This window comes from Caloenas nicobarica, chromosome 5 (genome assembly GCF_036013445.1).
Source record: "Caloenas nicobarica isolate bCalNic1 chromosome 5, bCalNic1.hap1, whole genome shotgun sequence".
Lineage (NCBI taxonomy): Eukaryota > Metazoa > Chordata > Aves > Columbiformes > Columbidae > Caloenas > Caloenas nicobarica.
Genome location: NC_088249.1, coordinates 28,966,942 through 28,982,093, shown reverse-complemented (window position 1 = coordinate 28,982,093; position 15,152 = coordinate 28,966,942). Strand labels below are relative to the sequence as shown.

General features: G+C 34.5%; 1 protein-coding gene across 5 annotated transcripts in view; it reads right to left on the bottom strand.

Moving 5' to 3' along the window:
* Window positions 1-15,152, bottom strand: part of STRN3 (striatin 3) — a 67,444-nt gene that overhangs the window by 22,991 nt on the left and 29,301 nt on the right. For 3 of the 5 annotated variants that reach the window (XM_065635107.1, XM_065635109.1, XM_065635106.1), the window contains exons 7-9: window positions 13,589-13,730; window positions 7,938-8,048; window positions 1,631-1,771 (exon numbers count right to left, since the gene is read on the bottom strand). In XM_065635107.1, coding sequence (XP_065491179.1) covers window positions 1,631-1,771; window positions 7,938-8,048; window positions 13,589-13,730 — 394 coding nt within the window. The remainder of the gene's footprint in view (window positions 1-1,630; window positions 1,772-7,937; window positions 8,049-13,588; window positions 13,731-15,152) is intronic. The other 2 variants (XM_065635110.1, XM_065635111.1) reach the window with 2 other exon arrangements.

Here is a 15,152-nt window from a genome sequence, read left to right as displayed (position 1 = left end):
ATGGTACAGACAAAAACTCAAAAAGCCACATAGCATTCAGGATAGACTTTCTGATCCAACAGCAAAATTTACACTCTGATGTTCAAGTTTGAAAGTTATGCAGAAAACACAATCAGCACATATGATGGTAGAGATATTCATATTACTACTCCTAGTGGATAAAGCCCAAAATACACTGGTAAGCTGAAAACATTAATACATTAAATAGCATGAAAATATAATCCTGAAAATAGTTTGTTCAAAAATAGTGTGGACAATCTTTACGTGAAGTGGAGCACAATGTTTGTGCTACAGGAAACAGGCAATAAAAATCAGTCCCTATCAAATTCAAATCTAGCATCTATTTCTTCAAAAAGATTTATTTGTCCAAGATCCTTTTTCATGTAAAGTCTCTAAAAGAAACAACAGCTGTATGAGCTTAACACATATGGCTCAAGAAAAATACCCTAAGACAAACCGAGGTACCTGTAACTGTTGAGTCACATACCCTTAATACCTTAAAAAGGCTAAAAATCTACCTAAAGCACATAAATACTAAACCTAAATACAAACTAAATGTATGTCCACAAGTGTTACCAAGTGGATCTTCAGCAGCAGGTTTTTCGATTGCACTCCACAGGGTAAATTTGATAGTGGTTCATCTTCGAGTTGTAAATAAAACGAAGATGAAAAGGAAGGCAGTAAAAGTAAAGGTGGGAAGACAAACACTTTTGTAGAACAATAGTCTGGGAAAGGAACAACACACCCCCACCCCCCCCAAAATTTCTATTTGCCTGCTTCCTGGTAACGGGCATTTGTGGGGGCAGTGATGAAAGAACAGGAGAACCAACAGATCATCAGGATCAGTAATAACACAAACTCTTTCCACTTCTAGTATAGTTGATAGCACGCCCAGTCTTATGGCTCAAAGATGATACAAAGGAGCCAAATCTGAATTCAGCTGAGTATTTTGAATAAATATGTTCTGAGTAAAGGAATTTACATAATGATATTCTAATCTCAAAGTTAACACAAGGAAAATAATTTCCTTAAAACAAAAAGCTTAAAGCTGAATACAAGATTTTACACTATTTAGATAATAGTTTGCCACTAACTTCCACTGCCTAAGATAATTCTGAAATTGAAATCAATACTTTGTAAAGAAATAGTGTCTTTGTACATTTGTGTATATAGACCAAGAGAATTTCAAAAAAGAGAACATTAAACTTGAGGAAAAGAGAAAAATTAGTCTTGTAACTTAAATATCCACTTTTAACTTTCACTTTAAAATGCAAACCGTGTATCGAGTGTTAATACTCACCTTTTTCCCCCCTCAATCAATAACACCCTATTTGTAAAAGGTTTTGCTGACAGGTGGGGTCTGTGAATGGGGATTTAAGAGTGAATAGTTTCAGAAAACACTGCTGTAAATGAAGTTGTTAAAAAAATACCTATGAAATAATGGTGAGTTACGATAAGCCACAGAAACTCAAGCCATATTCTCATAAAACCATCTGGGAAGAACTGCAAATAAAATAATAATGTGGCAATCTGCAATTGCATTATACTTTATAGAGGGGACAGTAAATTACAGTGTGTGCTTTGTAAAAGAAAACTCCTGGTATATAATAAGTAGCTGAATTTTTTGTACCTTCCTCTGCTCTTGCACCTTCATGATCAGTCATTCTAGAAGAGGGTGACCTAGATTGATTAATGATTCCTGAAGGGATGTGGGGTATCTCATCATCGCCCAGATCAGCTATCATGTCGTGAAGTTTTGTCCTGTTGACTCCTGTAAATTAACGTCAGCAGCAAAGATTCATTTGATTGCTACCGCTTGATTTGATTGAAGTCTAAAAAAATCCATTAAACTAATTAAACAAGAATATTATTGATGGGACCTCCTTCAAAGAAATACATTGCTTTGCTTTTGTCTTTGTATATTTAAAAAAATTGATTTTTTGGAAATTAAAAGAATGAGTTAATACATCAGATTTGAAAACTACAAGTAAACAGTTTTAATTCACTAAATCAAAGAATAATTCCTTTGTGTTCTGTAGATCTATTCTACAATTTCCTGTAGGAGAGAAAAAAAATCATCTTACAGCTCTACTGAAAAGTCAAGGCAAATATCAAAAGAACATTAATTATTAAAATACAAATGAATTAAACATTTGCTAATAATATAACACAACTTTAACTATACTAAACAATTTAACACTGAAAGACAGAGCGCAAATAAAAAATAAGCTTAAAAATGAGGGAAAAAGTACAGACAACTCATAATGGGGGTGCAACAAACAATTAACTTTCCCTGCTTTTGAATGGTATTTAAACTGTATAAAGTATTTATTAAACACAAGAGCAAGAATTATTCCACCACTCTGTGAAACTGCAGATGTATGTTATCCTTATTACACAAGCATGCCTCTAGAAACGAAGCATACTGAATTGTATGTGCACTAAATTCATGATGCAGATACTAGCAAATAAGAGTAGTATGTTATAATTTAATTTTTTTTAATTAATAAATTCATTCTTGCTTACAGTTTGCACGTCAAAAAGTCAAACTTCAATCGTAAAGTGAAATTTCAGTGACAGAATCCCTTTAAAGAAAACAGTCCACAATGATTCAAGACATAACTGGCTTTTAATTGATAAAAGATTCCTTCCTGGGACTGCAGGTAGTTCTATTGTAGAACATTTAAAATTAAAAAAATCCACCACCCTGCTGCCAAAAGCTATGCTTTTGAACTTCCTAAAATATAAAGTGTTTACTATCTTTAAAAGGCCATATTAGAGCTTAAATAATTTTCAAATATGTCCACTTCTTAGTAAAGTAAGCATTAGGAAACAATTTCTTACATTCCGAGGTGACATGTACCACTTTTATTAAAAAGGAAATCAAACCTAAACCAAAGTCTTTATTCTCAAAAAAGTAAAAGGTACACACTATACTTTTTCTTGAAAGGTTAAATGTCATTCCAGTCTCAGGTAAAAGTGAGTCTAGAAAACCATGATCTCAGCTAATGAAGTGAGTGTAAAATAAAAAAAAAAAAGAAATGAGGAATATCTCTTTTGCACCAACACTTTTTTTTCTAATAGCCAATAGATGGACAGGATTTCATTTCAAAGGTAAAATATTTAATTGCAGTCGGCAGGTGAGATCTCATATAAAAAAAGTTATTCTTAAATGGCCAGGTCTCTAACACACAGACCACACAGCCTGCTTTTGTCTTTATTCTAGTTGGCAATCAGCCAGCCACCTCTGGTGAGCAGCAGCAGATACATTATTGAAGATATCATAGAGCAATCAGAAATTACACAATATCTGGTACCCTAAACTGTCTACTTTAATACACTCTTTGCTTTCCAGAAGAAAACTCATTTGTCTTTTCTATGTCAATAAGTATGAACTGTTCAACACCTGGATGCAAAATGCTAAAAATGGCTTAGAAACTTACTCATATCCAAACTGAAAGCATCTTTTGGAGGTGCTTTCACATCAAACATACAGGCATTAGAAGTCTGTTTCAGAGCACACTCAGAAGTAACTAGATGCAGCTCTCCTGCTCTGCCACTTTGAACCAGATGGTCATTTAGTACATCACTGATTAGAGGACTGTTGGCCTTGCCTTTTAGTGTTTTTCAGTATGTTTAGTCACTTCTCATCTTCCAGACATAACTTCAGAACAGCCTCAATCCATCATACAATATAGAGAGAAGCTTCATTCTGAAGTTTACAAAAGAGCAGCTGCTGTTCCCAAAAACCTCTCTGTATTTCATGCTGAAAAATATCAACATTCAAGACTATGCCACCACCACAGAAGACTCTGCAGATTTCTGCTTTCAAATAAGTGTACCTTCACATAACTGTTGAAGTATTTTAAATGTTACAAAGATATTTTTAAGGATAAGAATGTGCGTCTCTGCATAAGCAGCTATGTTCAAGGCATGAACTGGATGCTGTATCTTCAAGACTAGGATAAAAATAAAATCCAGTAAATAGGAACCTGTTATGAACAAAAGCAAAGCACCTATAATCCCATCTCAGTGGATTCTCCTTCAGAGATCAAAAATGAAAAAGGTAATTGAATATTCAGTGCTGAAAAGTTGTAGTGTGAGAAGCCACAAGTAGATTTCTATTAGCTCCAAGATGTAATAGCCCAAGTCTGAGTATAACATAAGGATTTTCCTATATCACAGGTAATAGTAATGAAGATGGTAAAATCCAAATCTGTTTTCATGCCTATCAGCTCTTACCCTGTATTTCGAGAAATGAATGCTAGCAAAGTGAATGGGACAAACACTGTTTCATAAATACAGAACAATTAGAGAAAAGAGCAGGAAAGCAAAAATGAGAAAAGTTTCAAGAAAACTAATGAAAAATCAGTAAAAGTATCTTCATTTTAACAGTGATGCACACATACAATTAAAGATGTGAAAACTAATTTTAAAATCACTGAGAACACATTAAGCTGACCTGACAGTGTTATGTCCTGAAAACGTGACAGACTATGTATGAAAACCAGTCATCCCCTGATTCACCTGCCAAAACTGATCTTATCAAACTTGGGCAAGAAATTTGCCTTAAATTCAGCATACTACTGTAAAAGGTAAGCCTGGTTTTGTAGAAATCAAACCTCCTATCTATTTATCACAATGAACTCCAGAATAGGTTGTAGGTGATATCTGGTGGTGTTGTTCATTTGTTGGGTCAGTTTGTTTGTTTTTAAAAGATCATAAGGAAGCAGTATTTCCACATAACATGGTAACTATCATGACAGAGAGAGAAAAAAAAAAAACCCACAAAGAAGTATTACATTATGAAAACATACATGCTGACAGAAGATGACCTAAATTAAGGTGTTTCACCAAAAAGAAAACATGAATGCAGACTACAGAAGTACTAGTAGCAGAATACCTACTTTCGTTCACTTATTTATCTGTACATTTGGAATGAACGTTATCATACCTGGGCAGGGCTATGAAGACCCTGTTATGAAGACAAGAGTCTAAACACAGATTATGGTAGCTACCAGACGCATATTCAACAAAAGAATCTGTTAGAATATCTGCCCTATTATGCTGTCCTCCAAGTGTTGCAAGAGGTGACAGTTGATGCACGTTTATTTGATCTTTATGAAGATACATACTGCCATGCAGATAAATTCTGATGTTGCTCAAACAAATTCTGATAAGTTTGAAAATACACTGAGGAGCAAAGTAAGAGATGAAGATTCAGAATGAAGTTCATGAATGATCAGACATGAGATGCAGGAATAAAGACGACTTTCAACATTACAGGGTGTTTCAAAATGATGGACCAAATTTCAAAGCAGTATACAGGCTGTTTCAAAAAGATGGGCCCAATTTGAAATCACTGTATCTCTGCAACCACAAACCACCCATGAATTAAACTGTCACCGCTGGAAATGGCAGGACAGAGTTTCAAATGATTATCACTTCATAACTCATTAAACAGCTTGTAAACTTTCATGTAATTGTAACATGTTGCCATCGTGAAATATACTCCTCTGAAACTGGGTCCATCTTTTTGAAACACCCTGTATTTTCAGTCTAAGAATGTTAGAAAGGTTGAGAAAAAGGTCTATGAATCAAATAAACCGAATTTAAATGAGCCTGCCCAACATTAAATGCATACCTTTACTGTGTGTGTGGGCTATCTTGTTCAATTAGCTCAGTGATTTAGAGGCAAATTTTTAATCAGAAACTACTGTCATGAACAAGATACAAGGGCAGAACTCCACAAACCACCCTGTGAGACTATCTATATAAGCTCAGGTTTTCCCAAAGGAGAATTTAAACCTAAAATCCAAAATGCTAAACAGTGACTTACATGACCTCACAGCATTGTGACAAAGTTGTCTCCTGAATATTCTATAAGCAGGCTTGAAAATTACTTTAGATGAAGAAAATACTCCTTTAAGTTTTGATAGCGGAAAACACATTGTTGAAAAACTATATATGTCAAACAATAATCAGTCAACATGTCACTCCACTCATGGTACAAAATCTAATGTTATACTGTTTGCAGCAAGTGCACAGAAGTGGACAGGAAGGCAAGTTTTGATAATAATGTTGCAAAGTTTTTAATTTTGCAACAGGACTTTTCAGAAAAAATAATTACTATTTATTTTAAATGATGGTCACAACCAATTAAATCCGCAACATAGATCATAAAAATGCCAATTTTTGACACCGTAGTTATTTTTGGTGGGTGAAATTATTCTCCTCTTCTGGAAATTTTGAGATTTACAAATGGAAAAACAAAAAGACGATAGAAATTCTTGATTGCATAGCAGCCAAGGAAGCAACAAGTGCAGGAAAGAGAAATTCTTTCAAGACAAGCCAAAATAATGCCACTAAAACAGATTTGGAGGCCTGAGAAAAGTTTTTCATACAATTTATAATCCTAGACCACCACCACTTGTCCCTGTTCTACACCTGCTTAGCCTGCATAAGCCAGAAGTAGAAACTAAGTGGTGTGGTGGGCGTGAAAAGATCGGAGTCAAAATAAAAGTATGGTTTCAAGAACTTTCTGTGTGCAAAGACCTAAAGGCATAACTTCTGAGAGAAATATAAAAATCGTCTAAATACTTTCTTTATTCCCCAGAATTCAAAACATTTGCTGTTAGTTTTCAGCCACTGTACTTCCAAAAGGCTAAAATGTGAAGTTTAATAAGAAAATTTCAAATAAAAGTAGGCCATTTTAGTATTACAAACTAAATTAAAACTTTCTAACCCTACAAAATACTTCATGTGAATTTGGTGTCAGCTCCTGATTTACATGTTAAATGAGAATACCCATTAGCATCCAGATTACTACTGTAGGGTCTAATCAAGCCAAAGACTTCGTAAAAATCTTTACTTCAAAGCTTTAATATTTTATGTATGTGTGTGTACATGCAAGTCATGCAAAACTGCTGAAAAAATAACCAACATGCGTTAACTAAATTTTAATTTGTTAGACGTTATGAAGTAAATTCAAAACTAAATTATTAAAGAATTCTTTATGACGCATTATATTTTAATTATCACTTAATTTAGTTAGTACATCCACGATTTTTCAAATTGGGGGGAAAAAAATATTCCTTAATAAACATTGCCAGAAACTGCTATAATATACTTTCAAAATAAAAACACTGCAGTCAAGGAACCTTCTCTAGAGTGACAGTGATTTAATAACATTTTGTCCACTAAGCGCTTTGTATAGTTGATGACATAAGCTAGAAAAGCATTTTTACCAGGTACTTCAATATTGAAGTTTGGTTTAACTTACATTGTTCAAATAGGTCAACTGGTCTAAAAACTCTTACAGAGTAAAGAGGTGTCAACCAAGAAGTGGAAACTGCATGGAAAAGTGGAGGGTACCATAAAATAAAGATTATATCCTAAACAAAGCCACAAAAATTTTGTATTTACATTACAGGCATTTTTAAAATTCTCATTGCCTTATACTGTAAAAATAATTACAAACTCATAAATAGCAACTATAGACTGATTCAGGCTCATGTTAAAAAAATGAAAACACCCGCCCAAGAGTACCATAGCATTAAACTTTAAGTAGTAGATTAAGTCTTTCAGAAAACTTCTCAGAGCAGGAATATCCTCATAGTGCAAGTTGTTCATTATTTTTACACTCACATTTCAAAGCATTTAGCTCTCTTTACCCATTTAACCTTAAATATTTGTGTGTTTTCAAAACGTATACACCTATATGGCTGTCAAAGGTTTTGACATATTCACATTCAGCAGGTAGAAAGTTAAAGTTGGTTGCCCCCGTTAGAGAAAACGATGCTTAATGAAAAAAAAAAAACCAACCCACAACAAAAAAACAAACAAAAACCACAAAAACAGAACTTGTGAGGAAAAAATATCTTCTATATAGATAGGCAAAAAAGCATTGCATTACAAGATTCAGAATCTGCACTTACTCTTTACCCCTTTCTTCCCCTTTCGTTCCTTCTTGTACTGTTCCTTCAGTTTACTTATTAGTCCCTGGTCTACATCCCAAACCTCAGCAGTTGGGGACAGGTCATCTTTGTCTACATGCAGCATATTATTAAAAGAAAAAAAATCAGCAATTGGCAATGCAAGCTGTTGATGTTTTACTATCATAGCTGTATAAGAGCATTAATAAAAGTTCTTAATAAATCTTTACTTTAAAGGTGCAGTCTCAGTTTGAGTTTACAAAATACTAAGTCTCATTTCGTACAGTTATTCAAGGCACTGTATAATATTAGTTACATATTTGAAAATTTTATGTTAATTTGTTACTAAGGAGCAAACAACATGAGCTTCATAAGTAACTGTTTATGTTAGATACTTCAAAATACACAAAAATTCATTTGTGTTCAGAAACGATTACTGCATCTTTAGAAAGACAGTGTTAAGAAATTATTCAGCCGGTGTTGAATAAGCAAATAAAAGTATTCATGCTATATCTCTCATGAAAATGCAAGCTGAGTAAGTCAGTGCCAATCTGTTCACGAAGACAATCATGCACCCTCTCGCACTCATTCGACATGCACGAGAAAGAAACCTCGGTCCTACATATAACCAGAAGAAAAAAGTCTATAAGTACAGCTTTTTACATAAAGATGAAGAAAAGGAATCCACATAGGTGAATGACATCCCACTGCATTCCAGCAATTAAGTTATAATTAGCAAAAAAAAACCCCATTCCACAGTAATTTCAGAAGAGACATCCTCTGTTTGAAAAATATTGCTGACTTAATGATTGTCCAAGAAAAGTCAAGTCTCTCACTTTTCTACACTACCCATCTCAAACATTTCTGGAAACACAGAATTAGTAAAAGGAATAAACTTGCTTCTCAGACAAGGAAGATGTAACCTTTGCAGAAGGCATTTTTGCTAGCAGACAACTGGGCAGCAACCAAACTTTGTTTGTGTGCCAGCTAAGCTTATGCTTACAAATTCTTTAGGCATAAAATAATAAAACCAAGTTCCTCAGTTCCCAACTTCCAATTATATGATAGTGTTTCCATAAAGCAGCAATTTTTGAAATTATAACCGTTACAATCATAAAAGTACGCAAGAGAAGCCATACACAACAGAAAGAAAGAAACATGCATTTAGGATGCAAACCTGTAGGAGTTATTCCAAATACATGTTTCATAACAAAACATGACAACAAATGAGAAGATATCCTAGGATACTGACACATCTGACATTATTCAAATAAGGCTGATCAATGACAAAGAGAAACAATCTTGATCAAAGAGGTGGAATATAGAAACAGCAAGGCTGCAGCAGGCATGAAACGGGCAGCATCACAGTGAAGTCCCTGAGCTGTCCACCAAGAACTGAGAGAGGGGAATGGGACTCTGACGTCCTACACCAAACTGCAGCTACAACTACCCAACTGCAAATACAGAGACCTCAATCTTTGATTGCAGGGCCAGAATATTTACGAAGAAGTACACTGATTAAGTCAGGAAATACAAAAGGCACAGAAAGATAAGTCAGAGGACATGCCCAACCAAAAGAGGAAAGAAATCAGGAAAAACAAACAAAAAAATCCCCTAAAACCCAATGAAAGGAAATTCAGTTAAGAACAAATTAAAATTAAAAAAATACATCCAAAGTACCACTAATAAAAAGAAAATAAACAGCTAGGTTGCAGCATTGCAGAGAAGGATTCGGGAATTAAACTGAACCAGAAGCTGACCATACTTAACAGCAATGTAATGCTGTTGTAAAAAAACCAACCAAACAAAAAACAAAAGCCACAAGAAAACTGTCATGCTGGTATGTTTTAAAAGGTGTGGTGTATTAAACTAGGAGTAGTCCACATAATTCAGTGATGGTGATGACAAAAAAATCAAAGTAACACGTCCACTCTGTATTCTACACTAGAAGTTTAGAAAATGCCTGTAGATTGCAAAATAAACAGGGCATTAAATATCCAAAGAATTTGAAGGAACTGGCTCATTCAGTCAAAAGAAAACAGTAAAAACGTAAGCCTGCAAATATAAATACTCAGTGCTATCAGCTGCTGAAATGTCATAAATAGAAAACTAGATAAAACACTAACTCTGATTAACCAGAGAGGCTGTGAAATGAATTTCAATGAAGAATTTTTAGGAAAATGCAGCAGTGTTTCTCTCAGGTATGCCTAGATATACTGGACGATTTCAGAAGAGAGCCATGTAACTAGGAGACCTTCGTAATTCCCCACTAGCAGTGGAACTTCCTCCAATTGCCTGCAGCGCTTATCACCCACACTGAACTGACACCGGACAGTGCGGAGGATCCAGGATTTTCATTAGTCAATACCATTTAGTGGAGAAAGGATCTATTTATTTATTAAATTTAAAAGATGTCTTGAGAGACTCTCAGTTCCAGTCACATTCTGCCACCCGGAATCCCGGGCACAGTCAGTCATTCTCTGACACACGGTCCATCTGTAAACAGAACTTTCGCGTTTCATGGGGAAGAGAAATATGGTGATGAACGTGTAGTTACTCATTGAAATCATAAGCAGAATAAAAAGACTACATACTATGTGACATCTGTAATTTGTAACGTAACATAATATATATTTATTCCTGTTTGCTTAAGCAAACAGAAGCTCTAAATGCATCTTTTTCTTGATGATACTATATCACAAGGCATTTATAAAGTTTTTAATCTAAAAATGTACATTCATTTTTTAATGTGCTGCATACTTTAATTCTTTATTTAACACTAAATTTGCAACACGTTTTACTGAGCATGACAGGACACTTTAAATCACAATGTTTGAAAATAATTTAAGAGTCAAAATATATTAAATGAGGCACTTATAAAAAAAGAATGTTCATAAAAAACTGTATTATAGGGGAAAAAAAAGGCAAACCAAACTTCCACACTCAGTGGCTGGTTTGCAGAAATCTCCAATAGCAAAAACCTAACTATCAAATTTGGTGACAAAATATTTTAGTGTACGTGAAGTTAGACCTACAGGTAATATTTTCATGATTACATATTGAAAGTAATAATAAAGCAAGACTATGCAATAGGTTTAGAGCCTAAACATCAGAAGTTTGGCTTCCAGATACTAAATACAAGCATTATAAAGAAATACACATGTAAACATCTACATATTTTCAGAGAGCCTAAATATTTGCAAGAGTAAAAAGTGACAGAAGGATGTCAGTGACAGGAAAATTAAAACAGGAAGGAAAAAAAAAACCTGAGAAGAAAACAGAACAGAGCAACTATTTACATTATAAAGAAAAATATGAACTATGTCTGAAATACTAAAGTTAATGGTTGATACAACTGTCTAGAAAGTAATGGCAAGTATTCATTTAAATGAAGTTCCTCCTCAAAAATAAATAAGTGGATGGATGGACCTGGAGATTTCAAGTAATAACAGTTTCACATAGTTCAAAATAATGTGGCAGGCTAAAATAAATTGGTTTAGGCAATGTATTATTTTATTTTAGAAGGCATTTAAATGGGACATTATTTGAAATGTTATTTTTGATACGTAATAAAGAAGTATTGTCTTTAAATATTTCAGATTTACACACTGATCTTAAAAAACCTGACACTTAACCCCAAGTCCTGATAGATCGTATCTTTAAACAGCCACGTAAGGAAAGAACAGCTGTACTAAAATCAGTGACATCTATGAAAAAAGCATTGCTACTACAGCTGGAAACACGTCTTCTGACTCATTTACATAGTTAGTATAAAATATACAACAAACTTACGGATACTGTGTTCATATGGCTAAACTTAGAACACATAGTTTTTAAGATGAAAGGAGGCTTATGTTTATTTCCTCCACCCCACTTCCTTGCCTCAGACATGAGTGTTTTGCTAATAATGGAATTAGTGCAGTTAAACAGGTTGTCGTGAAAAAGCTGTCACAAGTCTGTACAAACTCCTAAAATATTTTGCCTCGCTTCTGCTATGGGTTCACAAAAGACATTCAAACTGCTCTCGGAAAAGTGTGGTGGGTCAACAGGATTTTTAAAGTAGATCTTAAAATTTTATTTTTAAGTTTGGGACAGCAATCGAACTGCTCAAAAGTAAGTTTGAAAAAATTTAACTTGCAAAGTCAGCATTGCAAATAAATCAGAATCCCCCCATTCAGGGTAACTACTTGAGAAGATGACAGAGATATAACACACTGGAAAGTAATTTTGGAAAGCAAGGACTTGGAATTTCAACGCACAATTTAGTTCAGTAAGTTTCAGCAGTCTGCTCTGAAAAATGGATACATCTTTGACTGTGTGAATTATAGGGTCAAGCTATCTTTCCTTCTTTATACAATAGTGGTAAGACTGATGGTAGAACCAGAAGTTTCTGCACCACTGTACATTTGAAGGGATGTTGCAAACAAAGTCAAAACCCTGGCTTCAGGGCCTATGAGACGTCTTATACCAAGAGATTTGCCTGTTTGGCTAAACAAAAAGATGATCAAGAAATTCATCAAATAACATCACCTTCAAAGGGGAACAACACCAAGCAACTAAAATACTTCTAAAAATACAGAGCTATTACCAAAACCAAAGGTAACAGCTTGTCTGGCTTCATCTTCCAACTAGAAATAAGACCGAGTTTTAAAAATAAAGGTGATTAACCCTTTGATACTAATTTCCAGGAAGGAACGCTTTATAATCCTTGGTACCTTCAAAATCAAGACTGGATGATTTTCCTGGAAGATGTGTCAGTATTTTGATTTCTGTAGATCTTTATATACTCTTTGCTCACCAGGGTGTTAGTATCTAAGTACAAAAACTTCATTGTCTTAATGACATAAAATGGTTGAACAAGATGATCTAGTGACACTTTTTAGCCTTACAACGAAAGACTTAGAGTATGCAACCACAAAATTGCTTGTACCACAATTCAGAAACTATGATGGCCAACCTCCCATTTCAAGGTAGATCTCAATTACTTGGTTCATTATTCTCTTTCCTACCCAAATTCTCTCCCTCTTTCTATTTCTTCTTTTGAAACATGTAGGCTCCAGGAGTTTCTGACTTAGGACATTTTGTTTCACAAACTAATAACCTCCTTAATTTTATTATCCAATCTAAAATAAATATAAATAAATAAATAGTTGGACCAGTAGAAAACTATTCTTTTGATTCTACCAATGCAAGTCACATTAGCAATAACATCTAAAAATCTCAGCCAGAAAAACTAAATATACTAATTGCCTATTTTTACAAGTACACCAAAGAAATTCATTCAACTCACGCACAAAAAAATTTAAAGATCCTGATCAGAAACAAATAGGGGAAAAAAAAAATCTAGATTTGAAAGCAAATTTAATTCAGGTATAACAACATTCAGAATCCTAGTCTTTCTTATTCAAGAAAGAAAATATTCTCATTTTTTAGTTTTGGAATCATAACCAATACCCGAAACAAATGTAACTACGATTGCATTTGTGGCAACCACAACAGCATATACATATGAAAGTTTCACTATACACTTATTATCTAAGCATCGGCATTTGATCATCACAATCATCCACACATCCATACTGTCTTAGTAAGTATGACAATTCTATCACGAATAAATATTCCTTTATTTCTAAACGCTTTTGTTAGCATCTTACCCCACTCTGTTCCATCTCCTGAACTTCGAGCTTCTCCAGCTCCCTCACCATCTTCAGCTGTCACTAAAAAATCAAATTCTTTCAAAGCTTCTTCAGTATCAGGGTCATCTGTAAGGTCAGCAGCTAAACCTTCATTACCAATCTGCAAGCAGATAAACATTTTTTCTGCATTTGAATCACAGATTTTCTACTCAAATATTTAGATTAGAAGTGATATAGATTACTCTCACTGAGTACTTGGTTACAGGGGAAAACATTTTTCAACACGAAATGCAGAAAAAGACACAGATACAGTCAGATCTAGAGCTGCTTATAAAAAAACAGAAAAGAAAGCAGTGCAGTCTAATGATCAATAAGAAATGAAAAGAATACTGACACCGGGTTTAGTAACAAAAACAATCCCATGCATCCCAGTCTTCATTTTTTATTTAAAACATATCATTTGGAAAATTTTGTTGTTTTTCTTGTAACATCAATAGCTCTGCAGAGCAGCTTCACAAACAAACTGTATTTTCTACTGGCCCAGAAGCCTTTTTTTTTTGTTTTTGCTTTCCACTTCTCCTTCAGTGTCAAGCATAAGCTTGGAAAAGAGGGTGTTTTCAGAAAAGTGTCTTTTTACTAGTTCTACCACACCTTCCCTTTAAACAAAACAAACAACCCCCTGTCCTGGTTTTGTTAAGAACAAGTTTCTCTTTTAGTGAATTTCCCTGTCAGCTAAAGTCTTCTTACTAACTGCAGTTTTCCTGAAAGTTAGGTACATGTTTTGGCAGACATAGCAATGGAACGCAAGGTCATTGATAATGATGCATCCCGAGAGATGTGCAAGCAGGAGGTGAACTGAAAAATTAACCAACTAAAGTATTCCATCCCATTCACGTCATACTTCATATAAAAGTGGAGGATCACAAGGATCTCGTCCCTTTTCCTTATGGCCGACGTTGGGAAAGGACCTTGCAAGTTGTCCCTGCGAACTGAGGCCTAGTGACAGACTGAACCCAGCTCCGGTTGGCTGCAGAGTCCAGTCCAGGACTTTGGGTGCCAGCCCTACATCTGCTGGAGCAGTTGCCAGGACTTTCAAGATTGGTTTTGTATATTTTGTATTATTTTCTCTATTTCTGTTAGTAGCATTAGTAAAATATTTTTAATTTTTCCAACTCTCTTCTCTCTGTCCTTCTTTTCCTCCCAATCACCTGTCCTTAGTGGGAAGGGGGGAGAGGGAGGGCTAAAGGGGGAAGAGCGGGGAGAGAGGGTTAATAATACATCTGCCACGGTTTTATTGTCACCCTGCAATCAAACCATGACACCCCCCAATTAAGGCATGTGTGAAAAGTTTTCTTTCATTCTGCAGGTGAAGAAAACTTCCGCATAGGGGGTTATGTTTCTATGACTTGCGCAATATTCTTACACTTTTGCAGAAAGAGACAATTTTACAAACATAACTATAAATGATCCTTCTACTTTTTATAAAAAAGAAGCTCTGTCAAGAGTGAAAAAATGAGTGTAGTGTCTTCATATATGCTTGGAGATTTACTTATTATTATAGATAATCTTTCTATCAGACTTT